The 24,565-nt window shown below is 33.8% G+C and overlaps 1 protein-coding gene across 4 annotated transcripts in view; it reads right to left on the bottom strand.

Moving 5' to 3' along the window:
• Positions 1 to 562: 562 nt before the first annotated feature.
• The window catches only part of DPP10 (dipeptidyl peptidase like 10), a 1,288,081-nt gene continuing 1,264,078 nt past the window's right edge, over positions 563 to 24,565 (bottom strand). For all 4 annotated transcript variants that reach the window (XM_067742149.1, XM_067742151.1, XM_067742148.1 and 1 more), the window contains 5 exons: positions 6,981 to 7,080; positions 6,672 to 6,730; positions 6,485 to 6,557; positions 2,694 to 2,767; positions 563 to 1,198 (listed from right to left, as the gene is read on the bottom strand). In XM_067742149.1, coding sequence (XP_067598250.1) covers positions 1,064 to 1,198; positions 2,694 to 2,767; positions 6,485 to 6,557; positions 6,672 to 6,730; positions 6,981 to 7,080 — 441 coding nt within the window. In that variant the 3' untranslated portion in view covers positions 563 to 1,063. The remainder of the gene's footprint in view (positions 1,199 to 2,693; positions 2,768 to 6,484; positions 6,558 to 6,671; positions 6,731 to 6,980; positions 7,081 to 24,565) is intronic.

Raw genomic sequence — 24,565 nt, 5'->3', positions numbered from 1 at the left:
TGATTCTTCATTGAGAGAAGTAAAAGGACTCAGTGTTTTAAAAAAGCTTTCTCCACCAAAAGAGCAAAATAGCACTCAGTGGCATTGCAGTGTTAACAAAATTTCTTTATCAGAAACTATAATTTAATATTTAAGTACCTAATTTACATGTGACAAGGTATCATATTCAAAAAATTAAATTGCAACTAGAAAACTATTAACCACTAAAAACAATACCAAACACAACCCAAACATTTATAGGAAAACAATAGCCAGGATTTGAATTGGAAAAAAAAGTTTCATCATATTTGGCTCATTAAACAAAGCATCCATTACAGACTGTAAAAGAGTGTTTCTTCTAATTCATCAGAAGTTTATCCTTTGTAGCATGAATACATGTAAAGATAGATTTATTGACTTCATATGCACACGTGTGTATACATATTGTGAGACATACCTCATGTGTTGATTTAAAGATATCCTATCTACTGATAACTGGTTGAACTTCGGAAGGTGCTGAAACCCATATTTCTACATGACCTGTGACCCATTTAAAAATGTCTTTTTATAAACAGAAATTACATAAAATACTCTGGTTTTTATTAACTGAATCTTAAGCATAATAATAGACAATGAAGGAATTGCACTTATTTTAAAGGTACAGTAAAGTGTTAGATTGCAGCTCAGACATCAAAGATCAGGGACTGTAGTACTGATAAGTTGTGCATTATATGCAAAGATGACGGTGGCCACTGAAATTAAAATGAGAGCAACTAATTACAGAACCAATAGGGGGATAACAGAAGAAAACATGCACTACTCCTACTTTAATGCAAAACTAATTTCTCCCAGGAAACCAACCCTTTGACCTTTCTTACACAAAGAAACAGGTTCTGCACCCTTGGTAACACAGTAGACATGGACTTCTGTATTCAAATTCTAGTTCATTGTCTCTGAGTGTGCTGTTCCAGCATCATCTCCTTAAGCTGCCCTTGAAATTCTGGAGCATCTACAATATTACAGTCTCTTGGTTAGGTTTCATTGAGCCTCAATATCCCCTTCAGTTCTATATAAATAGGGTCCTTTATTCATCTTCTTCTGGTTCCTGTGGTAATATGGGTATTTCTTCCTTTAAACAATCACTGAAGAATCTGAGGATTGTGTTGTAGAGATGATATTTGCTCTTCTCAGATACGTCATGGCCTTCATCTGGGTAGACCTAAGATATTGAAGGGAACGGAGATTTAAAGTTATCAAAGCAAGTCTTCTTCCTCAGAACTCATTACTTTAGCCCCATGGCAACGGAACTTGGGAAAATAATATCTGACCAAAATCTCATGTAATTTAACTCTTTGTTGTTCATGCTAAACTTTCCTTTTTTATTATAATCATATCAAAATCAACATTTGAGACAAAATACAATTTTATGCATTTATATTGGGATTTGTTGGCCAAAAAGTTAGAGCTTTCTACGTTCACGTTGAACAAGGTGGCATTGGCATCACCTTAACTAAATTTTAGATAGTTTTGTAAGTTCTTTCTCTGCCCCTTTGAAATGTATGTAAATCTTCTTTCAGACTCTTGCCAGTTTTACAACCCAGGAAATTTCTTTCTCAAGGACTTGGAAACCATCTCTTCGAAACGTAAACATTGAAAGAGAGACAGCACCCCCCTATCTCCCAGTCTCCAAGTTGTAAAACTACTTCCTGTCATAAAGATAAAAGAAATGTTTCTTAAGGCTGATTACCAAACACAGAAGGCAATGAGTCCCTCCATTGGGGCTCTTAAAAATGCTCCAGCCCCTTGTTTTAACAAAGTTGAGTTTACTCTTTCTCCCCTATTGCAGTAGTCTTGGATAAAGTTTTCCTTGTCTGTTTAATCTTGTGTAATGCAATTTTTACTTTGACAATGTCCTTCCAATATAAACGACATTAGTGAGTTTTCTAAAATATAAATGAAAATACTGTCATGTCAATTCCTGAGTGTAAAGTTTTTAGATGGTGCCTCGTTTCCCTCTGAGTAAAGCCTCACAATCCTTTACACTGTCACTGCCATGACTCTCCATCTGTTTATCTCTACATCTTCATCTTTCATCATTCTAACCCTGGTTCCTGTGTTTTAAGTATAATGAACGACTTTTAGTTCTTCCAAATGCTGAGGAATTAAAACAATTTTTTTCCCTTCCATGACTCCTGCTTCAGATTGAAAGTTTCTTGATGTGTAAAGTATGTCCTGTTGACCCATTTAGCATAGAGACCCCTGTAAAGTAAATCCTTGATAAATATTTACTAAATATGGTTGAATGCAGACATGTAAATGACGTAAGGATGTTTTGCCCTCTCCTTTTTCTCTCATGTTATTTACTCAAAACTATTTTCCCCCACTTTTTATGATGAGTGATGGAAACGGACAAAAAGACAAAGGAACTAGAAAGGAAATAAAAATTATTATTTTAAAATAATTCATTATCAGTGATATGAATAAAAAAGTTAGAGAAGAAAAAAACATTTTTGAAAGAGTTTATGCAATTCACATATAAAACATAAGGTGATCCACATTCTCACTGTAATTAGGAAATAAGAACACAATTTGGTAGCTGAAAAAAACAGTAAAAATGAAAGGGTGGGAGATGGAGTCATATAGAAGCTGTGTTCTGCATTTTACAACTAAAAAACCAAGGTAGAAAAACATATTTTTCTGAAAAAGTAGCTTACCTGCATAGTATAATTCACTCCAGCTTTTATTAGGTGTTTGATTAATTCTGCTGAATGCTGGAAATGAACTTTTGCTGCAAGAAATTAAATTATGATATTTGAAGGAAAAACATTTTTCAGGATCAGAACATTTTTATATCATTTTTTCAAAGAGATTATGTATTTATCTTCCAAAATTATCAGCAAATCGGATAACTCAACCAATTAGACTTTTAATGCTCCCGTTTAGTTTTGGGAAGGGGACAAGTGGCAAATGTCAACAGGCTTTGCACTAGAAACTAAACAGAAAAAAAAAAAAATAATAACTGGAAAATCCATTTATGGATTTTTACTTTACATCCACTGCACACTTAAAAGACTGATACCTAGCTTTACCTGGAAAGCCAGTAGATACAATGGCAATAAAACTTTGAGCTTCACATTGTAAAAAAATAAATTAAAACAGCAGTTCCTACTAAGCCTCTACTTTACAGAATGGTGATTAGATTTATTATATTGCATATCATTTATTATTTGTAATTATTCACGTATTTTATACCATTATAACGATTTTAACACAGTGAACGCCTCTCTGGATAGTAATAGCAAACCAGCCTTCTATTCCTTTCTGAGGATTACTAGGGCCACTCTCAGACACTGGCATTCTGCCTTATATTAAATTAGAAAAGAATACCTCATGTTGAGAAAATAGCATACACATATCATTACTCAAGGGCTAAATATTTAATGTGGACCATACTGGTTTCTCCTCTTTCCTTCTAGCTTCCTTCTCCCTGAACTTCAGTTCCAAAACTCTGAAATAAGCAGCACAGCAGCCTGGGTGTGGGTAGCAGCATTGTCCCTAACTAGCTATGAAGACTTGGACAAATCACTTACAATCTTTTTTGTGTAGCACTTAGCTCATATGCTGCCTTGGCAATACATTCCTACACTGTGTATCTTCAAATTTCTGTAAATAACTTTTAAGCTCACATTTTTGGACTGTCTTTGTAAAACTAGGGCAGCCTTATCAATAGTTTAAGCTTCTTCATTGTTCTAATGCTGTGGTACTGATTAATCCTGCTACAGAGCAGACAATAAAATACTCCACATAATCGTTTATATCTTTTAAAAGTCTACCTATAATCTTTTCTAACATTCTCTTATTGTACTTAATGGGAAAATTACCATGCCATTTCTAAATAACTGTGCAAATTGCTCTGTAAATGTAAGCTACTAGAAATGTTAATAAATAGGGCAATGACTGAGATAAAATGATCCTTTATATACCTCATTTGTTTATTGCAGAAAACAAATTGAAAAGGACTCCATCATTCAGCTGCATGGATATAGCTGAAAAGATAAATGCATAAATGGATTTTCCAGTTTTTTTTTTCTGTTTAGTTTCTAGTGCAAAGCCTGTTGACATTTGCCATTTGTCCCCTTCCTAAAACCAAATGGGGGCATTAAAAGTCTAACTGGTTGAGTTATCCGATTTGCTGATAATTTTGGAAGATAATAATAATGGTGGTATTATAGTATTATTGACTGAGTACCTATAACCTACCAGTCCCATGTGGAATGTGTGTGTGGTGTATGTGAGTACATTTGTGTGTGTGGTGTGTGTGAGTACATTTGTGTGTGTGTGTGTATGTGTGCGTGCAAACACACAGGTGTATTTTCTTTGAAGTGACGAGTGCTGAAGGTCTGCTTACATTTTATCAGGTAGGTGAAGTCCCAGGCCCATGACTGGATGAGTCAGGGAACAACATAATTTACCTTAATAATTACAACATATTAACAGAAACAACTGAATAACGTTAATATATTAAAGTGTGATGGCTAGATGTAAAATAATTTAATCTTGAATATAGTTTATTCCCATAATTGAAGCTTTAGAGCCAAGTGAATAAGAGCCTCAATGCCTATTTCAAATCACCTTTCTAGCAAATCAATAGCTGTGTGATTTTCGGCAAGTTATATAAATTCCATAATATTTATTTTCCCAATTTGTCAAATAACAAGAGAAGTAATACCTACTGCACAGTATTTTCGTGAAAAACAGCTACTATGATATTAAAAGCTTTTAGCACATTTCCTAACATACAGTCATTACTTAATAATCACTATTTGTTATTACTAACAATGTATATGTAAGTTCTTAATACCTTAGAACAAAATTCTAATGTCCTTCAAAATGTTTATGTTCTCTTACATCATGTTTCATCTACAACAGGTATGGTATCATCTAAGTCTTTTTAAAAAAAATTATAATAGTTTTAGATTTTCAGAAAAGTTGCAAAGATAGTACAGAGAGTTCCTGTATATCCCTTACCCAGTTTTCCCTACCTGTTAACATTTTACATTATTATGGTACATTTAGAAACATTTAGATGTAGTGTTTCCTTAACCCCTTCTGGTCTATGATGATTTCTCAAACTTTCTTTGCTTTTGATGACTTTGGCAGTTCTGAGGAGTACTGGCCAGGAATTTGGTAAGATGTTCCTCATTTGGGTTTGTCTAGGGTTATGCGTATTTGGGACAAGACCATATAGAGATAGAATGCCGTTCTCACTGAAGCCACATCAAGGTTACATACTATCTACATGACTTGTCACTGTTAATGCTGACTTTGATCACCCGGCTGAGGTGAAGTTTGTCAAGTTTCTCTGCCATGAAAGTTACTCTTCCCCCCCCCCATTCCATACTGTACTCTTTTGAAGCAAATCACTAAGTGCAACACACTGTGAAGGGGGAAGGGAGGGAATTAAGCTTTGCCTCCTTGAGTTGGGGCATCTACATAAATGGTTTGGAAATCTACCTAAGGGAGATTTGTCTCTTCTCCCTCATTTACCTATTTATTCAAATATATACTATATGTATGTGTGTGTATATATATATATGTATGGTATATATCAATATTGATCTAAGCTATAATTTAACTGGGACCTGACATGTCTCTAAGTTAAGTTTGAGTGACAGCTGGTATTATCTTTGATATAAGGCCTTTTTAGTGGTATTCTATGTAAAATAGGATAAAAATACTGAGGCAGGGCAGAGTGGACTGACAAAAACAAGTTTAAGATTTAGGAAATATTGCTTCAAGGCTTTGCTTCTCTTTGCTCACTTGCCAGGTAGCCTTGGATAGATCAGTTTCCTCCTTGAAATTGATTTTTCTCATCTGTGAGTGGGGCTATAAATAGCCCTCTGTTGTAAGATTTCACATAAAATCATAAAAAAAATTCTTTGAGTACCAAACACTTCATGTGAATATAAAATATTATTTATTACTAGCATTATCAATCACATTCATCTCTAATGTTTAAAATGATAAAAAATGAGAGGTGATATGAAAGTGCCTTTTTAGGTTTTTGTTTCGAGTGGTAAAACTCATCAGAATATCATCTCAGTGCTGGCACCTGTTTGCTATGCTGCTGTTTTCCAGGTTAGTTTCCATTTGAGGTATGCTGAAGAACACTGTCCTAGTAGTGACTAACCACATGTGGTTATTTACATTTAAATTAATTACAATTAACTAAAATTTAAAAATTCAGTTCCTCAGTCATACTGAACATGTCAAGTGCTTGAGAGCCACATGTGGCCAGTGGCTACTGTGCTCAACAGCACAGAGATGACATTTCCATCATCCCAGAGAGGTTTACTGGGCAGTGCAGGTATCAGATTCTTTGTGCCCAACTCCTCTGCTCTCCTCCCCAGAAGGGTTACAGGGCCTCCTGTAAGCAAGTCCTTGGATGTACCCCTTTGTTCAAGGTCAGACCACATCAATCAGTAGCAGCAAGTATAATACGTACTGTCAGCAGTCCCATGAATTATTAATATATTTTCTTCTTTTAAGCCATGAATATTATGGAGCACACTGGAAGCCTATAAAAACAAAAACACAAAAATCTGTATATAAAGATTTATCTATATTTGCATTTTGACTGGGTTTTTAGAACAAAAATACTCTCCTTTCTTCATTGGTTTTAAATTAGTTACCTGGTATGTGCTTTCTTCTTTAGATGGCATACCAAGATATCTTTCAGAGAAAGCTGAGGCTGTGACCCAAGAAAACAGAAATTTGAGGGTAAACTAAAAATCATTTGACTAGCATATTTCATTTAGTTTCTACATTTCACATTTAATTGTCATGCTCCACTAAAATTGATTGAATCAGAGAGGTGATAAAGAGCTGAAAACATCTCTGATAACACATGATAAATGAACTCAAATGAGCTTCTCTACATGGGGAGTTTCTTGTCTATGAATCAGTACATTATATTAGGTCAGTCTGTAGGAAGTACTCACCATACAACTTCAAGTCTATAATGGGTGCAATCACTGATCCACATTTAAAAAGGTTTTCATCTGATTTTAATATCATTGATGCAATATAGCCACCATACCCCTGACAAAAAAAAAAAAAGTTTTCATATATATTTTTATATATATATATATTCCTAGAGATTTTTTTAAGCTTTTGGTCACTGTTTGGTAATATACATATCAGAATGTCTCATAATGTCCCAGACTGGAGCAAAGAATATACTAACATCACTATGTAAAGATGAAAATTTTGAAAAGAGTTATTTAAATTTTTATATAATAAGCTATTTTAATATCTTTAGGTAAAATATAAAATTAATTATATATCATCAAGTGTCAAATATTGACTCTTTGATTTGATATCTGGGAATAGCTCCAAACAATTTGAAATTAGGAAAGTACAGAACTGATTAAATCATATCATTTTAGGTACTATATATTTAATAAAACAGTATATTCATTTAATAAAACATTTAATAATGATTATTAAGAATTGAGAAAGAGGAATTAAATATTTAAAATATATCTTCACAAGTATAGATTCTGCTTTCAATTCCACACAACTAAAAACTTGAAAGAAATGGTATAAGATAAATACTTTTGCTAGTTAGATGAGTTGGATTATTTTTAAATTTAATTTTTAAATATCCTCTTGAAATGCTTTTGAACAAACTTAATTATAACTTCTTAAAAAAATAAATCAAGGTGTCCAGTTTTCTTTTGTAGACCACGATCTGACTAGAAAATTTCCAAAGGAGATTTTAATAACTACAGTAATGCTAGGCTAAGGGAATGACCTACTGAGTTGTCTGTTCATTTTAGACGTTAATTCTTGCTGTGTTCTTGGAATTGTTTTTCATTTTGCCAGACAATGGAGTATCCTAGTAGGTATTAAAAAAATATTAATACCCAGGCCTTAGCACAGAAATTCTGATGCAATTGGCTCTACTTTTGAAAGATTTCCAGATGATTCTAGTGTGGTCCTGTGCTCTAGGAACATGTTGTTTTCTCTATACTCTTGAGATGAGTAGTAAAGAATTTCATTTGTGCTTATTTGGAGCATTGTTTAAAAATTGGTACTAGAGGGCTTCCCTGGTGGTGCAGTGGTTGAGAGTCCGCCTGCTGATGCAGGCGACATGGGTTCGTGCCCCGGTCCGGGAAGATCACACATGCCATGGAGCGGCTGGGCCCGTGAGCCATGGCCGCTGAGTCTGTGTGTCTGGAGCCTGTGCTCCACAATGGGAGAGGCCACAACAGTGAGAGGCCTGTGTACCGCAAAAAAAAAAAAAAAAAAATTTGGTACTAGAAAGTCCAAAATGAAATCAGACATTACTTAACTGGTTGACAGAACATATGTGAAGGGTAGCAGAATACACCACCCCAAAGTATATCACTTGGCATATTGATTATTTTGAGATATAGGCACTGGAAAAAACAGCAAATGCTGAGAGAAGCTTTCTCTGAACTCCTCTTATCTTCCTAAAGGCAGATCCTCCAAAAAGAAATCAATTGTTCTAGATCCCCTCCCTGGAAGTTTCATCAACCAGGGAAGATTGCCTCTTGCCACAGGAAAGGAGACTAGAAGTTGACACCACAGCCAGAGAGACTATATCACAAACTATACCTCCCATCTATTCTTCTAAAGCCCCATCTGTCTTTCCTAACAATAATTTATTCTCTCTTAAAATGCCTATATCCCCTCTTCCCTTTCCCTGTTGAAAGCGTGCAGAACTCTGTGGGGCTCCTGGGCACAGAAGCTTTTCTGCTCCCCATTTCTTGTTTGTGGGAAACTGACTCCACCTCTATGAACTTCCCTGAGTCCCAAAGGGCAGATTCGAACAGTTGCTAATCAGGGAAGGGAGGGGATACAGAGACAAGGGAGGAGCAAGCAAGAAACAGTAGTGCAGCCTTGGGGCAGGGTCCTGGTTCTGCCTCAAAGGATACACATAACAGTATCTTTGAGCTTTTTACAGTACTAAAATCCCCAACAAATGGAAGATGTCAGCATTCTTCATTCCAGATTAAAGGAACGAGAGAAGTTCTTCAAAAGACCACCTAAGGCTAGATTAAAGTAACCACAGAAACTCAACAGACCCCCTGAGACCAGATGAAATGAATGCAGCCCCTGCACACACTCTAATCCTTATCAGCAACCCTGCCCTTGAACCATTGCTATAAAACTCCTCATGAAATCCTTCCAGGTTGAGACACACAGTTTTGAGGGGCAATGGTCTGCTGCATCCCCCTTTGCCTGACAAAGCAATGAAGATATTCTTTTCTACTTCACCCAAAACTCTGCCTCTGAGATTGGATTCAGCATGGGTGCACAGATGCCGAGTTTTCAGCATCACTATTAAGATGGTATTTAAGCCTCATTTCTAAGCCACCTCACAGAGTTACTCATTTTCCCCAGAGTATCTCCCATGTATACATGAGGTGTACATGTCAACAAACTTCTGTTCATTTTTCTCTTGTTAATCTGTCTCTTACTGTAAGAGAATCTCAGGCAAGAACTGAGAAGGGCAGAGGGAAATTATTTTTCCTCCCCTATATATGTCAATTGTGTACAATATCTAGCTAGTACCCAGACATTTATGCAAAGCTTCTGCAACAATTAGAAACTGAGAGAAATAAAATTATCCCTTATAGAAGTAAGCCCCCACAGAGTACCTTTGCTTAGTCTCTTTGAGAGGGATAAAAATAGCCTTAAGTCAGCAAAATTAATACAAAAAAAATTAATAGGCTTAAATGTCTTAACATATCTAAAGAAAGAAGTGGAAGGGAGGAAAAATAATTTCCTTTTATCTTTCTGAGCTCTTGGCTGAGATGTCTTCCAATAAAAGACAGATTAACAAGAGAAAAACAAATAGTTTATTTACTTGTATACCTCACCTATACATGGAGATTAGCAGGGAAACTAAGTAACTCCCTAGATGGCCCAAGTCACCACCTTAAATACCATCTTCAATTAAAAACAGAAGAAAAGTGTTGGGGGAAAGTCAGTGATGGGAAGTTATCAGGAAAAGAACTGTAAACAAGGGTAAGGTTTGTTATGTAGATTTAAGTCAGTGCCTTCTCCAGTGATAAAAGTTTCTTATGATTTAGAGTCATTCTTCCCTTCCTGGTAAAGAGAGGGAGACACAAATAGAGGTTTTCTTTATAAATGTAAATGCCCCTTGCAAAAGGGTAACTTCTACTCTGTTTTTAAAGCTTCTCCCATTTATGCTGTGTCTCCTGTTTATGCTGTTTCTTAAAATAATCAGCTCAAATTAATCCTTATGCCAAAGAGGCATATTCTGGCATGGCATGTTCTGCTCCCCTTCAGAAGTATGAAGGTGTGGGATGAGTCATGCAAAGCAAGTAAATAAATAGCTATTATACAGCAAAACTGTAGAGAGACTTTGAAAATTCTGTCCCTACAAGGAGCCTTTCTGGTATATCCTTTCTAGTTCACTGTCATGGAATTGAGACCACGGTGTTGTAGCCAAGAGGTTTCAAATATTTCCCAAGCGGCAACAGTATTCTCATAGTGAAAAATGTATCTTTGTTGATAACTTTTCTGGTTCTAATTCCACAATAACCAAACAATCTTTCAACTGATAACAATTCTGTTATTTACATAACTACTTTGAGAGACTAGCTAGATATTACTATCCTGAGAATAACTGTATATCATATTTAAATAAAATAAATTAATAAATTGGTATAATTTTTTTTTACCTTAGTTTCACATGATTCTCAGAGTCATTATCTGCAGGAACTAAGGAGAATGGTGTCTTCCAAAGGAGGGGCAGATTCCAGAACAATACCTGAAAGTTCTTTTAAATTATTTGGGAATCTTGTTAAAAATGCCTATTCTAATCCAGTAGATCTGGGATAGGGCCCAAGATTTTGCATTTTTAACCAACTCCCAGGAGACGTTTATACTGCTGGTCCATATTTTGAATAGAAAGTTCTTATTGTGTAATAATGTAATAAAGATTCCCAACATAATATCTTCCTAGCTTTAGCCAGCATTCCCTTGACCAGTGGAACTTAAAAAATTATGTATCAATGCCCTCAAAAACAATTGAATCAATATGTGGAGAATGGGCCATGGAGCTCTCCATGTGATTCTAACTGAAAGCAGGGTTGTAAATCGCTGTTGCATAAGACATTGTATTTTACTGTTAAAAAAAAAAAATCCAGGATTTGGGATTAATGAAGGTAAATACTCTTTAAATGGTAGTAAAAATTTTTGAATAAAATTCTCTCTATAGCATTTAAAAATCTTATTCAAAATACTGCTTTAAACTGATTTATTTCAGTTAATAAATTCTATTTTTAAAAGAAAATCAACACTGGTAGGAATTAAAATAAATTTTAATTGCTTTCCTTCCTCTTTATCATTTCATATTTATTCACTGAATGCCAGAATAGATAATGAACAAGTTCTTGGAAAAATAATATTCCACAAGGATATTGGAATCAGATATAAGAAATCAGATATAAATTCTAGTAGACATAGAATGGTGATTTTAACTTCCAAAGCAACTCGTATCTATCAGGAAGATACCAAAAACTGGGGTTCATCATACTGACTCTTGTCAACGAGAGCACATTTTTAATTTGATATAGGTCAATAATAGTCAATAGTTGGTATAGGCTGCTATGTTTCAGTTGTGTTGTCATTTTATTTGTTTCTCAGTGATCAGACTGTTCCATTCATTACAATTGTTATGTCATGTCCATTTGCAAAGCATTTTAGCATTACTTATAAAATTTTAACAAATTTATCTAGACTTTTAAAAGTTTATTCCATGGACCTAAAATATAGATAATTTTATTTCTTTAAAAAAATAATTTTTACTTGTGGTGTAAGAAACTGAATCCAATAGATAGAAAGACTATAAAAACAGGAGATGAAATCTCTAATACCATTTTACTAAGGACTTACGTTTTCATGGGACCCAGGTTTTGAGATACTTAAGTGACTTTTTGAGATAGTTTTCAAGAGTTCATGATTGCAGTCAAAAAGATCTACTGACAGAACTGAAAAAAAAAAACGTTTCTCCTACAGCCTTTGATTTGTATGATTCTTTCTGAACCACATCAGTTGTAATACACAGTGAATTAACTTAAAGTAAAAATACTGTAAATATGTTATGAATAACAATTTATTGTTGCATTAATTTCTCTTTCTGATCTTTCATTTTCAGTGTATAGTAATGCAAGAGATTTCTGTGCATTAATTTTGTATCCTGCAACTTTACCAAATTCATTGATTAGCTCTAGTAGTTTTCTGGTGGCATCTTTAGGATAATCTATGTATAGTATCATGTCATCTGCAAACAGTGACAGTTTCACTTCTTCATTTCTAATTTGTATTCCTTTTATTTCTTTTTCTTCTCTGATTGCCATGGCTAGGACTTACAAAACTATGTTGAATAATAGTGGCGACAGTGGACATCCTTGTCTTGTTCCTGATCTTAAAGGAAATGCTTTCAGCTTTTCACCATTGAGAATGATGTTTGCTGTGGGTTTGTCATATATGACCTTTATTATGTTGAGGTAGGTTCCCTCTATGCTTACTTTCTGGAGAGTTTTTATCATAAATGGGTGTTGAATTTTGTCAAAAGCTTTTTCTGCATTTATTGAGATGATCATATGATTTCTATTCTTCAATTTGTTAATATGGTGTATCACACTGATGATTTGAGTATATTGAAGAATCCTTGCAACCCTGGGATAAATCCCACTTGATCATGGTGTATGATCCTTGTAATGTGTTGTTGGGTTCTGCTTGCTAGTATTTTGTTCAGGATTTTTGAATCTATATTCATCAGTGATATTGGCTGGTAATTTTCTTTTTTTGTAGTATCTTTGTCTGGTTTTGGTATCAGGGTGATGGTGGCCTCATAGAATGAGTTTGGGAGTGTTCCTTCCTTTGCAATTTTTTGGAGGAGTTTGAGAAGGATGGGTGTTAACTCTTCTCTAAATGTTTGATAGAATTCAACTGTGAAGCCATCTGGTTCTGGACTTTTGTTTGTTGAAAGATTTTTAATCACAGTTTCAATTTCATTACTTGTGATTGGTCTGTTCATGTTCTCTATTTCTTCCTGGTTCAGTCTTGGAAGGTTATACCTTTCTAAGCATTTGTCCATTTCTTCCAGGTTGTCCATTTTATTGGCATAGAGTTGCTTGTAGTAGTCTCTTAGGATGCTTTGTATTTCTGCAGGGTCCATTGTAACTTCTCCTTTTTCATTTCTAATTTTATTGATTTGAGTCCTCTCCCTCTTTTTCTTGATGAGTCTGGCTAAAGATTTATAAGTTTTGTTTATCTTCTCAAAGAACCAGCTTTTAGTTTTATTGATCGTTGCTATTGTTTTCTTTGTTTCTATTTCATTTATTTCTGCTCTGAGCTTTATGATTTATTTCCTTCTACTAACTTTGGGTTTTGTTTGTTCTTCTTTCTCTAGTTCCTTTAGGTGTAAGGTTAGATTGCTTATTTGAGATTTTTCTTGTTTCTTGAGGTAGGTTTGTATTGCTATAAACTTTCCTCTTAGAACTGCTTTTCCTGTATCCCATAGGCTTTGGATCGCTGTGTTTTTGTTGTCATTTGTCTCTAGGTAATTTTTTATTTCCTCTGATTTCTTCAGTGATCTCTTGGTTATTTAGTAACGTATTGTTTAGCCTCCAACCGTTTGAGTTTTTTTACGTTTCTTTTCCTGTAATTGATTTCTAGACTCATAGCATTGTGGTCAGAAAAGATGCTTGATATGATTTCAATTTTCTTAAATTTACCGAGGCTTGATTTGTGACCCAAGATGTGATCTATCTTGGAGAATGTTCACTTGAGAAGAAAGTGTAATCTGCTGTTTTCGGATGGAACGTCCTATAAATATCAATTAAATCTATCTGGTCTATTGTGTCATTTAAAGCTTATGTTTCCTTATTAATTTTCTGTTTGGATGATCTGTCCATTGGTGTAAGTGAGGTGTTAAAGTCCCCCACTATTATTTTGTTACTGTTGATTTCCTCTTTTAGAGCTATTAGCAGTTGCCTTATGAATTGAGGTGCTCCTATGTTGGGTGTGTATATATTTAAAATTGTTAAATCTTCTTCTTGGATTGATCCCTTGATCATTATGTAGTGTCCTTCCTTGTGTCTTGTAACATTCTTTATTTTAAAGTCTATTTTATCTGATATAAGTATTGCTACTCCAGCTTTCTTTTGATTTCCATTTGCATGGAATATCTTTTTCTATCCCCTCACTTTCAGTCTTTATGTGCCCCTAGGTCTGAAGTGGGTCTCTTATAGACAGCATATATATGGGTCTTGTTTTTGTATCCATTCAGTGAGCATGTGTCTGGTTGGAGCATTTAATCCATTCATATATAAAGTGATTATTGATATGTATGTTCCTATTATAATTTTCTTAATTGTTTTAGGTTTGTTTTTTTAGGTCCTTTTCTTCTCTTGTGTTTCCCACTTAGAGAAGTTCCTTTAGCATTTGTTGTAGAGCTGGTTTGGTGGTGTTTTTTTCTCTTAGCTTTTGCTTATCTGTAAAGGTTTTAATTTCTCCATTGAATCCTTGCTGGGTACAGTAATCTCGGTTGTAGGTTCTTCCTTTTCATCACTCTAAATATATCATGCCCCTCCCTTCTGGCTTGTTGAGTTTCTGCTGAGAAATCAGCTGTTAACCTTATTGGAGTTCCCTTGTATGTTATTTGTCATTTTTCCATTGTTGCCTTTAATAATTTTTCTTTGTCTTTAATTTTTGTCAGTTTGATTACTATGTGTCTCAGCCTGTTTCTCCTTGGGTTTATCCTGCTCTGAGACTCTTAGCACTTCCTGGACTTGGGTGGCTATTTCCTTTCCCATGTTAGGGAAGTTTTCCACTATAATCTCTTCAAATATTTTCTCAGGTCCTTTCTCTCTCTCTTCTCCTTCTGGGACCCATAAATGCGAATGTTTGTGTGTTTAATGCTGCCCCCGAGGTCTCTGAGGCTTTCTTCCTTTCTTTTCATTCTTTTTTCTTTATTCTGTTCCATGGTAGTGAATTCCACCATTCTGTCTTCCAGGTTACTTATCCTTTCTTCTGCCTCAGTTATTCTGCTATTGATTCCTTCTAGTGTATTTTTCATTTCAGTTATTGTATTATTCATCTCTATTTGTTTGTTCTTTAGATTTTCTAGGTCTTTGTTAAACATTCCTTGCATCTTCTCGATCTTTGCCTCCATTCTTTTTCTGAGGTCCTGGATCATCTTCACTATCATTCTTCTGACTTCTTTTTCTGGAAGGTTGCCTATCTCCACTTCATATATTTGTTTTTTTGGGGTTTTATCTTGTTCCTTCATCTGGTACATAGTCCTTTGCCTTTTCATTTTATCTATGTTTCTGTGAATGTGGTTTTCGTTCCACAGGCTGCAGGATTGTAGTTCTTCTTGCTTCTGCTGTCTGCCCTCTGGTGGATGAGGCTATCCCAGTTGAGACTCTTAAGACTCTAAATAATGAGTAATTATCCCCATAGGTTAAGTTTTAAAAAGCTTCCATATTCATTGCACTTTTAAAGTTGTTTTACCTTCTCCAGATATCCATGTCTCTTGTCTCCTCAAATTTCCCTGTTTTAGACCAATCATGAACTCCTAGTGAAATTGTTCCTCTCTAATGATTGAAAATTGCTATCTCATCTTTATTCTTGATTCCCTCTCTGCCTCTTTGCTTCATTTTTCTGAATTGTAATATCATTATCTGACATTTTATATACTTTACTAATTATTTTTCATTTATTTGTTTTTCATTTATCTCTCTTCACTGCATTAACAATTATATAAAAGATAGACTTGGTTTTGTTTTGTTTTGTTTTGTTTCAGTGACTGCTGTAGGTCCAGTAACTTGAAAAGTGCAAGGCACATAGTATACACTCAGTACATTTTTTTTAATGAATTAATTTTATTCCCATCAATACTGGCCTGGTAATCATAGCAATATCTGTTCTCCGTATGATGTTTATAATGTTTTAAATTTTGCTACCTACTTTTGATTTGTGTCATCAATTTTTAAAAAATATGTCAGAAAAAATTTCTTTCAGCAGTTTTCTTACCTTTAACACTTAGATATAATTACTTGGTACAGTGAACACTAATATTATTACATTATATTATATGAAATTAGATTAGGTCCTAAGGATAATTATTCAAACTAAAATGGTTCAAAGTCTTTAATCAAGTCATATGAATGATTATTGAGTACAGATGGCCAATTATTATACTATTAGCATATTAGCTAAATATGCTAATAGTATAAGCTTTCCATTTATCCAACAAACAAGTTAGAAAACAATATGGACAAAAACGTGCTACTTAAAATAAAATTTTAAAATGCACTACTAATAAGCAATACCTAGAAATAAATATAGCAGGGAAGATATTTGACATACATAAAGAAAACTATAAAATTCTATTGAGAAATATAAAATAAGAATTAAATAAAAGAGATGTACTATGTGATTCATATCAAAGCTACATCGTTTGAAAAGTTTAATTCTTCTCAAATAAAAATTGTTTTAATAAAATTTTAGTTAAAAAATTATAGCTGAATATTTTGGGAGAATTTATAAAGTGGAGAAAATAGGAGAGGTAAGTGAAAGGTATTATGAAAGAAAAGAGCGAAGAGTGGAAAATATTTTAAAGTATTAAAATGTATTATTATTAAGCATGATATTATAATTAAAAGACTATAAGATTAGTCTAAGAACAGATAGGCAGGTTACACCAGAAATAAATCCAAGAATATCTGAGAACTTATTGTTTAGGTGGCATCATAATCAAAGTGTTAAGGACGATTTAGTCAATCAATGGAGCTGGTGAAACTGACTAGCTATTTGAAACCAAATATATAAATCCTCAGCATACAAGTGTTATGTACCTCTCTCTGCCCCACTCAAACAGATACATAAAGAGAAAATCTAATAAATACTTATTTTGATAGGAATGAGACCTTTAAAAAATAAAATCACTGGAAGAAATCACCAGAGAGAAAATCTAATAAATACTTATTTTGATAGGAATGAAATCTCTAAAAAATAAAATCATTGGAAGAAATCACCAGAGAAAGGATTTGAAAGGTTTTGCCAAAAGATAAGAAAAACACTTTAACACTTCAGTTTTTTTAATTATCATAAACAAAACTGAAAGTCAATCAACAGGCTGAAGAAATATTTCAAACAAATGTGAAAAGATTGCTATCTTTAATGCATCAAAATCTCAAAATTGCAATAAGAAAACAAATACATATATTCACATATATGAGACCAATATAACTAAGTGTATATATGTATATAAATTGACAATTCAAAAATAACATTGTAAAATGATTAATAAACAAAAATTAATTTTACGTAGGAATTTCTAATTCCATAAGAATGGAATAACAGAAATGAGATTTACCCTTCCATGTGAAACAACTAAAAATATGGGCAAAATATATGAAATAGAAGTAATTAAGACATTGGACATTGGGCAACAAAGGACAGTGATCACTGAAAGACAGAGAACAAGTCAACCCTGGGATTGCTACAGCTTCCTGCCTGGAAGAGTACAGTTAAGGCACAGCAGCAAAATGAAGCACACAGAGAAAAATATTTTTTAAAAATTAATATAGTTTTGGTGAGTTTAGGGAAAAATTCAACTGGCCTAATTACACATCTATTTGCAATCCCTGGAGAAAGGGGGCAGCAACAACAAAAAAAATTGAAGTAATAACTGAACATTTTCCAAATTTGATGAAAACACTAAAGCTAGAAAGCCAAGAAACTCTGTGTACCTCCCTCCAAAATGATAAGGTTTGGCTATCTGGTGGGAAAGAGAGAATTCCAGATGAAGGAAAGAGCATGACATGAGTTCAGTTCAAATTCCTTTGCAACAAAAAATCAAATAAAGCATAAATACCCTGAAAAGGCTTATAGTCTAACATAAGAAATGAACAAGAATACAAATAAATATAATACATTGCATGATGGTATAATGAATATGAGAAGCTACTGACAAAGTATTCTTTGAGTACATAGGAGGGAATGATGATTTCAAGTGGGAGAGATTTAGTGAATAATTTATGGAGAAAACGACCTCTGAATGAGGCTTAATAAGAGATAGAATTATAAAAGCAATGTACCAGCTTGAGGCTGTTATTAGAAATAAATTAAAAGGCATGAACAAAAATACTGAAGCAGAAAGGTGGAAGGAATACTTATAACCAATAAGAATTTCAGCTTAACTATATTGAAGAAAGTTCATTTGGAACAATAAATAACTACTGGAGTATCCTTAAGATCCATTTTAGGTAATAGTTACAACTTTTTAGTATAATTTTGTTTACCCATGAAATATTGAAATGAAATTGGATATAAAAAGCCAAACATTATCTTCTATGCTAGCTGAAGTTTTCCTCTAATACCTATTTCTAGTAGTTTCTTTAGTATCTAAAAGTAGTGACAGTTTTAGAAGAGAATGCATTTATTTAATCAATGTTTTCCTGGCGTTTATAGGCTTAATATTTCCATAAATAGAAAATAGGTAGGGATATTGTCTAAAAATATATATTATTTAACACAAAACACATTCTTAGAAATACTAAAAATTCTATATTTCTTAATCAGCTTACATGGTTAGAAAGAATAGATTAGAATTGCTTTCCAAATTCTGAAAGATTATACTGGAATGAATCACACACAAAATAAAAAATATCAACCAGTTTCTTGGAGTTCCCTATTTCAGCTTTATGGAGACCAACAATGCAATGTACCTCAAAACTTCGAAGTAAATTTAATTTCTGCTGACAAACTCAATTATAATGGATGAAATCAGTTATCTAGCTAGGTAGATGTAGATATAGATACAGATATAGATATAGATATAAATATATAGACCATATAAAACAGGATGAATTTTAGACCAAAGGGAGAAAAAGCAAGACCTAGAAATTCAATTATATAGTGATAAATGTAAAGGAAATAAGTTGATTAAAGATGGTAAATTCCTGGCACTACTGCTGCCATTCATGTTTCTTTTTTCAGAGGGAATATCTCAAATGAATCATAACACTTTTCACACTAAATTCTAACTCAGCCTGTAATCTTTTAAGGGAACACTGCTCTAGCCTCTTTGATGGTAAAAACAGAAGTGTGGCAGTTCCATTACTAGTATTTGGTGAAACTGATATCTCAATCAACTCAACTGAACACAAACCTCAAACTAAACAAAAACAAAAAAGTAAATACAAAGTGGTAGTTAAAAAAAAGAGAAAGAGAACTAAACAACTAAAAGTAATTCTGAACACAACATTGAACTGGCACAAAGGTTATGAATCCACAGAGGCCAGATATTAACTGAAAACTGGAAAACTGAGAGGTAAACAAGCATAAAGCCAATCTTGTTTGTTTCTTTGTTTTGCAAATGCAAGTGATTTTAACCTTCTGCTATGATGACTCAGTGCATGAGGTAGACAAAATGCATAGATTCCATACAATAGGTCTAAAGCAGTGGTCTCCAACCTTTTTGGCACCAAGGACTGGTTTTGTGGAAGACAATTTTTCCAGAGACCAGGGGTTGTGGGGAGGATGGTTTTGGGATGATTCAAGTGCATTACATTTATCATGCACTTTATTTCTATTATTATTACATTGTAATTATAGAACAAAATAATTATACAACTCACCATAATGCAGAATCTTGGGAGCCCTGAGCTTGTTTTCACCTGCCACTCACTGATAGGGTTTTGATATGAGTCTGCAAGCAATTGATTTATTATGGTCTCTTGTGCAGTCAAACCTCTCTGCTAATGATAATCTGTATCTGCAGCCACTCCCCAGCACTAGCATCACCACCTCAGCTCCATCTCATATCATCAGGCATTAGATTCTCATAAGGAGCATGCAACCTAGATCCCTCGCATGCACAGTTCACAGTAGGGTTCATGCTCCTATGAGAATATAATGCCACTGCTGATCCCACAGGAGGCGGAGCTCAGGCGGCAATGTGAGCAATGGGGAGTGGCTGTAAATACAGATGAAGCTTCGCTCACTTGCCCGCCATTCACCTCCTGCTGTGCAGCCCAGTTCCTAACAGGCCACAGACTGGTACCTGTCCATGGCCCAGGGGTTCAGGACCCCTGATCTAAAGGGAGACTGCACAAAGCTAGACCCCTAAAGGGTTGTCTGAAGATGACAAGAGATAATTATGCTGCACAAAAGGATTGATGAAAATGATTTTGTTTTTAATTCTTATGAACTTGTACTGAATCAATGAAAAAAATTAACCTTAACTAAAAATTTGAGCCATAAGTCCACACTGTTGTTTGCAGACCAAATTTACCATATAAGTGTAATTAAAAGAAAAACAAAAACAAATACAAAAATACAAATGCAACATAAGCTTTAAAGGATTCCATATGTAAAATTCCAATTTTGATGGAACTGATGGAAGACAAAGCAGAGAACCCATCAAAACCCAAATATGATTAATAAAAAAAATTCATAACTGTACACATATTGGAGAAAGTAAAAAACACCAAAGAAAAATATCTTAAAAAATATGAAAGTGTCAATATTTCTTAGATGTCAGTTCTCCCTAGGTGATCTAGGGAGATACAATACAATTCCCGTGAAATACAATACAATACAATTCCCATGAAAATCCCCATGGTCTATTTTGTAAAATTACAAAAGATGATTCTAAAATTTTTAAAGAAATACAATACCTAGATGAGACAAAAGAATTCTGAAAAAGAACAAGATGAAAGAACTTCTACTATCTCATTTCTAGATACACTATTATTGTGTAATGATGATTTTTAGTATGTCAATTGTACCTCAGTTTAAAAGTTGAAAAAAGGGAGGGACAAATTTGTGACTATAATATACTCCCTCTGATTTAGTAAATCTTAAAACGTAAGTGTCTGTTGCACAACATAAATGGTCAATAAATCAGTTGTGTTAAAAAAATATATATATATGTCAATAAACACATGAAAAAATGATCAATATTATTAATCATCAGAGAACTTCTAAATTAAAAAGACTTATGATACTCTGTTGGTAAGGATGTAGAGCACCTGGAACTCTCATATACAGCAGTTGGTAAAATAAAATGATATAACTCCTTTGGAACATGTTTGGCAATTCCTTGCAAAAGCAGACAACAAAACCAAAAATATATTCAGAAAAAGGAAAAAAAGAGAAAAAAGAAAAAAAAAAACTTAAGATGAATGGAAGAAAGGAAAAAAAATAGAATAAGACAGTAGGCAGAAATGATGAAAACTATAACATTTAAATGTATCGGTAATCACAATTTATATAAATAAATGCAATCTTCAAATACCTAAATTGTGAGGATGAAGTTTGAAAATGGTAAGATAGAAAAGCAAAAACAATGTGTACTAGTCAAAAGAATGCTGGTGTTGTAATTTTAATATTTTTTAAAAATCCATAAAACAAAAAATTAATAGAAATAAACTGGATTGGTGAAAAACAAAAAAAGATTCAGTTCTCTGAGAAGATATAATAATCTGAACTTGGAGGGAATGAATAAAAATAGTCTTAAAATATAAAGACTAAATTAGCCTACTAAGGAGAAACTGAATAATTCACCATTATAATGTGACATTTTAATACAGCTTTCTTGGAAATTAGAGACAAAATAAATCATAAGGTAAGTTTATGATTTGAACATCATGATGGGCAAGTTTGATTAAACGGGCATATATGTAACACTAAATCTTTTAAGCAGAGGTGAAAGTTTTATAAATCATTCCTTTCCTAAGTCATGAATCAACTGAGGTTTCAAAGGATTTCTGTTATTCTAGTCAATTCTATGATTACAATTCAGTTATAACCAAAGTCAATTATAGAAAGTTACCAAAACTTCTATAAAAATATTGGAATAAAAATAATAAAAACAATTCAGAGGGCATACTTACCCTGGAAATTGAGAAATGCATACATTAAATTTTAAAAGTACTACATTAGTACCAGTGGGAAGTACCTAAGGGAGTACTGCAAAGGGATTTCATAACTCAAAGGCTTATATTTGAAAGGAAGAATGCTAAAAACTAATAAGCTAGACATTCAACATAGTAATTTAAAAACAATATTGGATAAAAGATAGAAGAAAATGTAATAACACGAGGAGTAGACGTTAGTGAAATAGAAAACAAAGATAAATGGAGAAGAAAAATTAAGCCCAAAATATGGTTGATGGAAAAGGAGGGAGAGATGAAAGGGAGAAGACAGGGGGGACAAGAGCAAGTGCAAGAGTGAGTGCAGGCAGCCCAGAGCAGAAGAGGTGCTTCAGCAAGAGCAAAGGGGCACTAATAAGCCAACCCAGGAGTCCAAATGGGACACTGCCACCACTAGTAAAAGGATTAAACATGTAATAAGAGGATACGTTACACTTTGAGAATGTTCTTGAATAATATATGAAATGGAACGAATACTTTTAAAAGTACAAAACACAAATTAAGAGATACAAACATCCAGTTACAAAATAAATGAGTCACAGGTGTAAAATGTACAGTGTGGGGAATATAGTCAGAAATTATGCATTATCTTGGTATGGTGACATATCGTAACTAGACTTAGCTTGGTGATCATTTTGAAATGTATAGAAATATCAAATCACTATGCTGTGTAACAGGAACTAATGTAGTGCCATAGAGGTGGGGAGTGGGGGAACTGGATGAAGGCAGTCAAAAGGTAGAAACTTCTAGTTATAGGATAAATAAGTACCAGGGGTGTAATGTACAACACAATAAATATAATTAATACTGCTGTATGTTGTATATGAACATTGTTAAAAGAGTAAATCTTGAGTCCTCATCACAAGGAAAACAATGTTTTTCTATTTCTTTAATGTTATATCTATATGAGATAATGGCTGTTCACTGAACTTATTCTGATAATCATTTCATGATGTATGTAAGTCAAATCATTACGCTGTACATCTTAAACTTATACAGTGCTGTATGTCAATTTTATCTCAATAAAACTGGAAGAAAAACAGAAAGTACTAAAACTGACTCCAGAAGAAATGGAAAAATCGTAATAGTCCTGTATTGATTAAATACATTTAAACATTAATTAAATTTTTTCTAACAAAGAAAGCAATAACCCCAGATACTTTACAATCTAACTCCAATTCTAAGCAAGCTTTTCCCAACAATTAAAAAAAGAACATAATTCCTCAGCAAATTTTATGAGTTTAACACAATTTGATACTGAAATAAAACAAGTACATTAAGAAAAATCACAAGACCTACTGAGTCTTAAAGCTAACAACATTCTTTTTTTTTTTTTTTTTTTTGCGGTACGCGGGCCTCTCACTGTTGTGGCCTCTCCCATTGCGGAGCACAGGCTCCGGATGCGCAGGCTCAGCGGCCATGGCTCACGGGCCCAGCCGCTCTGCGGCATGTGGGATCTTCCTGGACCGGGGCACGAACCCGTGTTCCCTGCATCGGCAGGCGGACTCTCAACCACTGCACCACCAGGGAAGCCCCTAACAACATTCTTTTATATGCTAAGAAAGCCACCTTCTGAGTTATAACTTAGTCAAAGATATGCATATTTTTTTAAATCGAAATGGAATATTTTTCCATTTAAAATATATCTAGTTATGTTTTTGTTTGTTTATATCCTATGTCAGTTTATCCTATATTTAGATTGCCAGAGTAAATTGCCTGAGACTCAGCAGTCCCCTAATACAATGCTACAGACCCTAATACAATGATAAACATAAGATTTTTGAAATTCTAAACCTGAAGGCTCCAGTTTTATTTCCCCATGTTTCTAGACGAACATCTATATTTTCTAGTTTATATGGAGGACTCACTGAGATCTGTGCCCAGGCTTCCTCTCAGTGCTGTCAACTGTCACCTCCTTATGTGAGCCTTAATTTTAGTCAATTACTTTATTTCATGTTCTCCAAACAGGCTCTCCTCACTGACACTGCATTTACATGAAACTCTTCTCCTTGTCTTCTACTTGCTGAATGATTCTCAACATCCAGTTCATGTTTCACTGTCTTCATAATGCATTTTACAACTTTCCAAATCTTTGCTAAACTTCCATATTCATAAATGTTTGCATAGCTCCTTTGGTCTTTTATACTCATTTATGTGTATACAAGTACAGCCCTGAAATACATAAGCTCTAAGTCCTTTGTAAAGTATTACGTATATTAGGACCACGAAAGGGTAAAATGTTCTCTACGATATGCATCTTTTGCTGTGGTAAGAAACACATAATGTAAAAGTTACCATCTTAACCACTTTTAAGTGCTCAGTCATGTCAAGTGTATTCATATTAATCTGAAATGCTACCCCCATTAAAAAAACAACTTTCCTTTTTCCTCCCTCCAGCCTTGGCAACCACCATGAACTTGACTACTCTAGATATTTTATGTAAGTTGAATAAAACAGTATTTGTCCCTCTGTAACTGGCTCACTTCACCAAGCACATGTCTTCAAGTTTCATCCATGCTGCAGCATCTGATAAGACTTTACTATATGCACTTGTTGATGCATCTATAGCATTT

The sequence above is a fragment of the Pseudorca crassidens genome, chromosome 6 (assembly GCF_039906515.1).
Source record: "Pseudorca crassidens isolate mPseCra1 chromosome 6, mPseCra1.hap1, whole genome shotgun sequence".
Taxonomy (NCBI): domain Eukaryota; kingdom Metazoa; phylum Chordata; class Mammalia; order Artiodactyla; family Delphinidae; genus Pseudorca; species Pseudorca crassidens.
The sequence above is the reverse complement of the archived record's forward strand: the minus strand, read 5'-3'. Positions and strand labels throughout refer to the sequence as shown.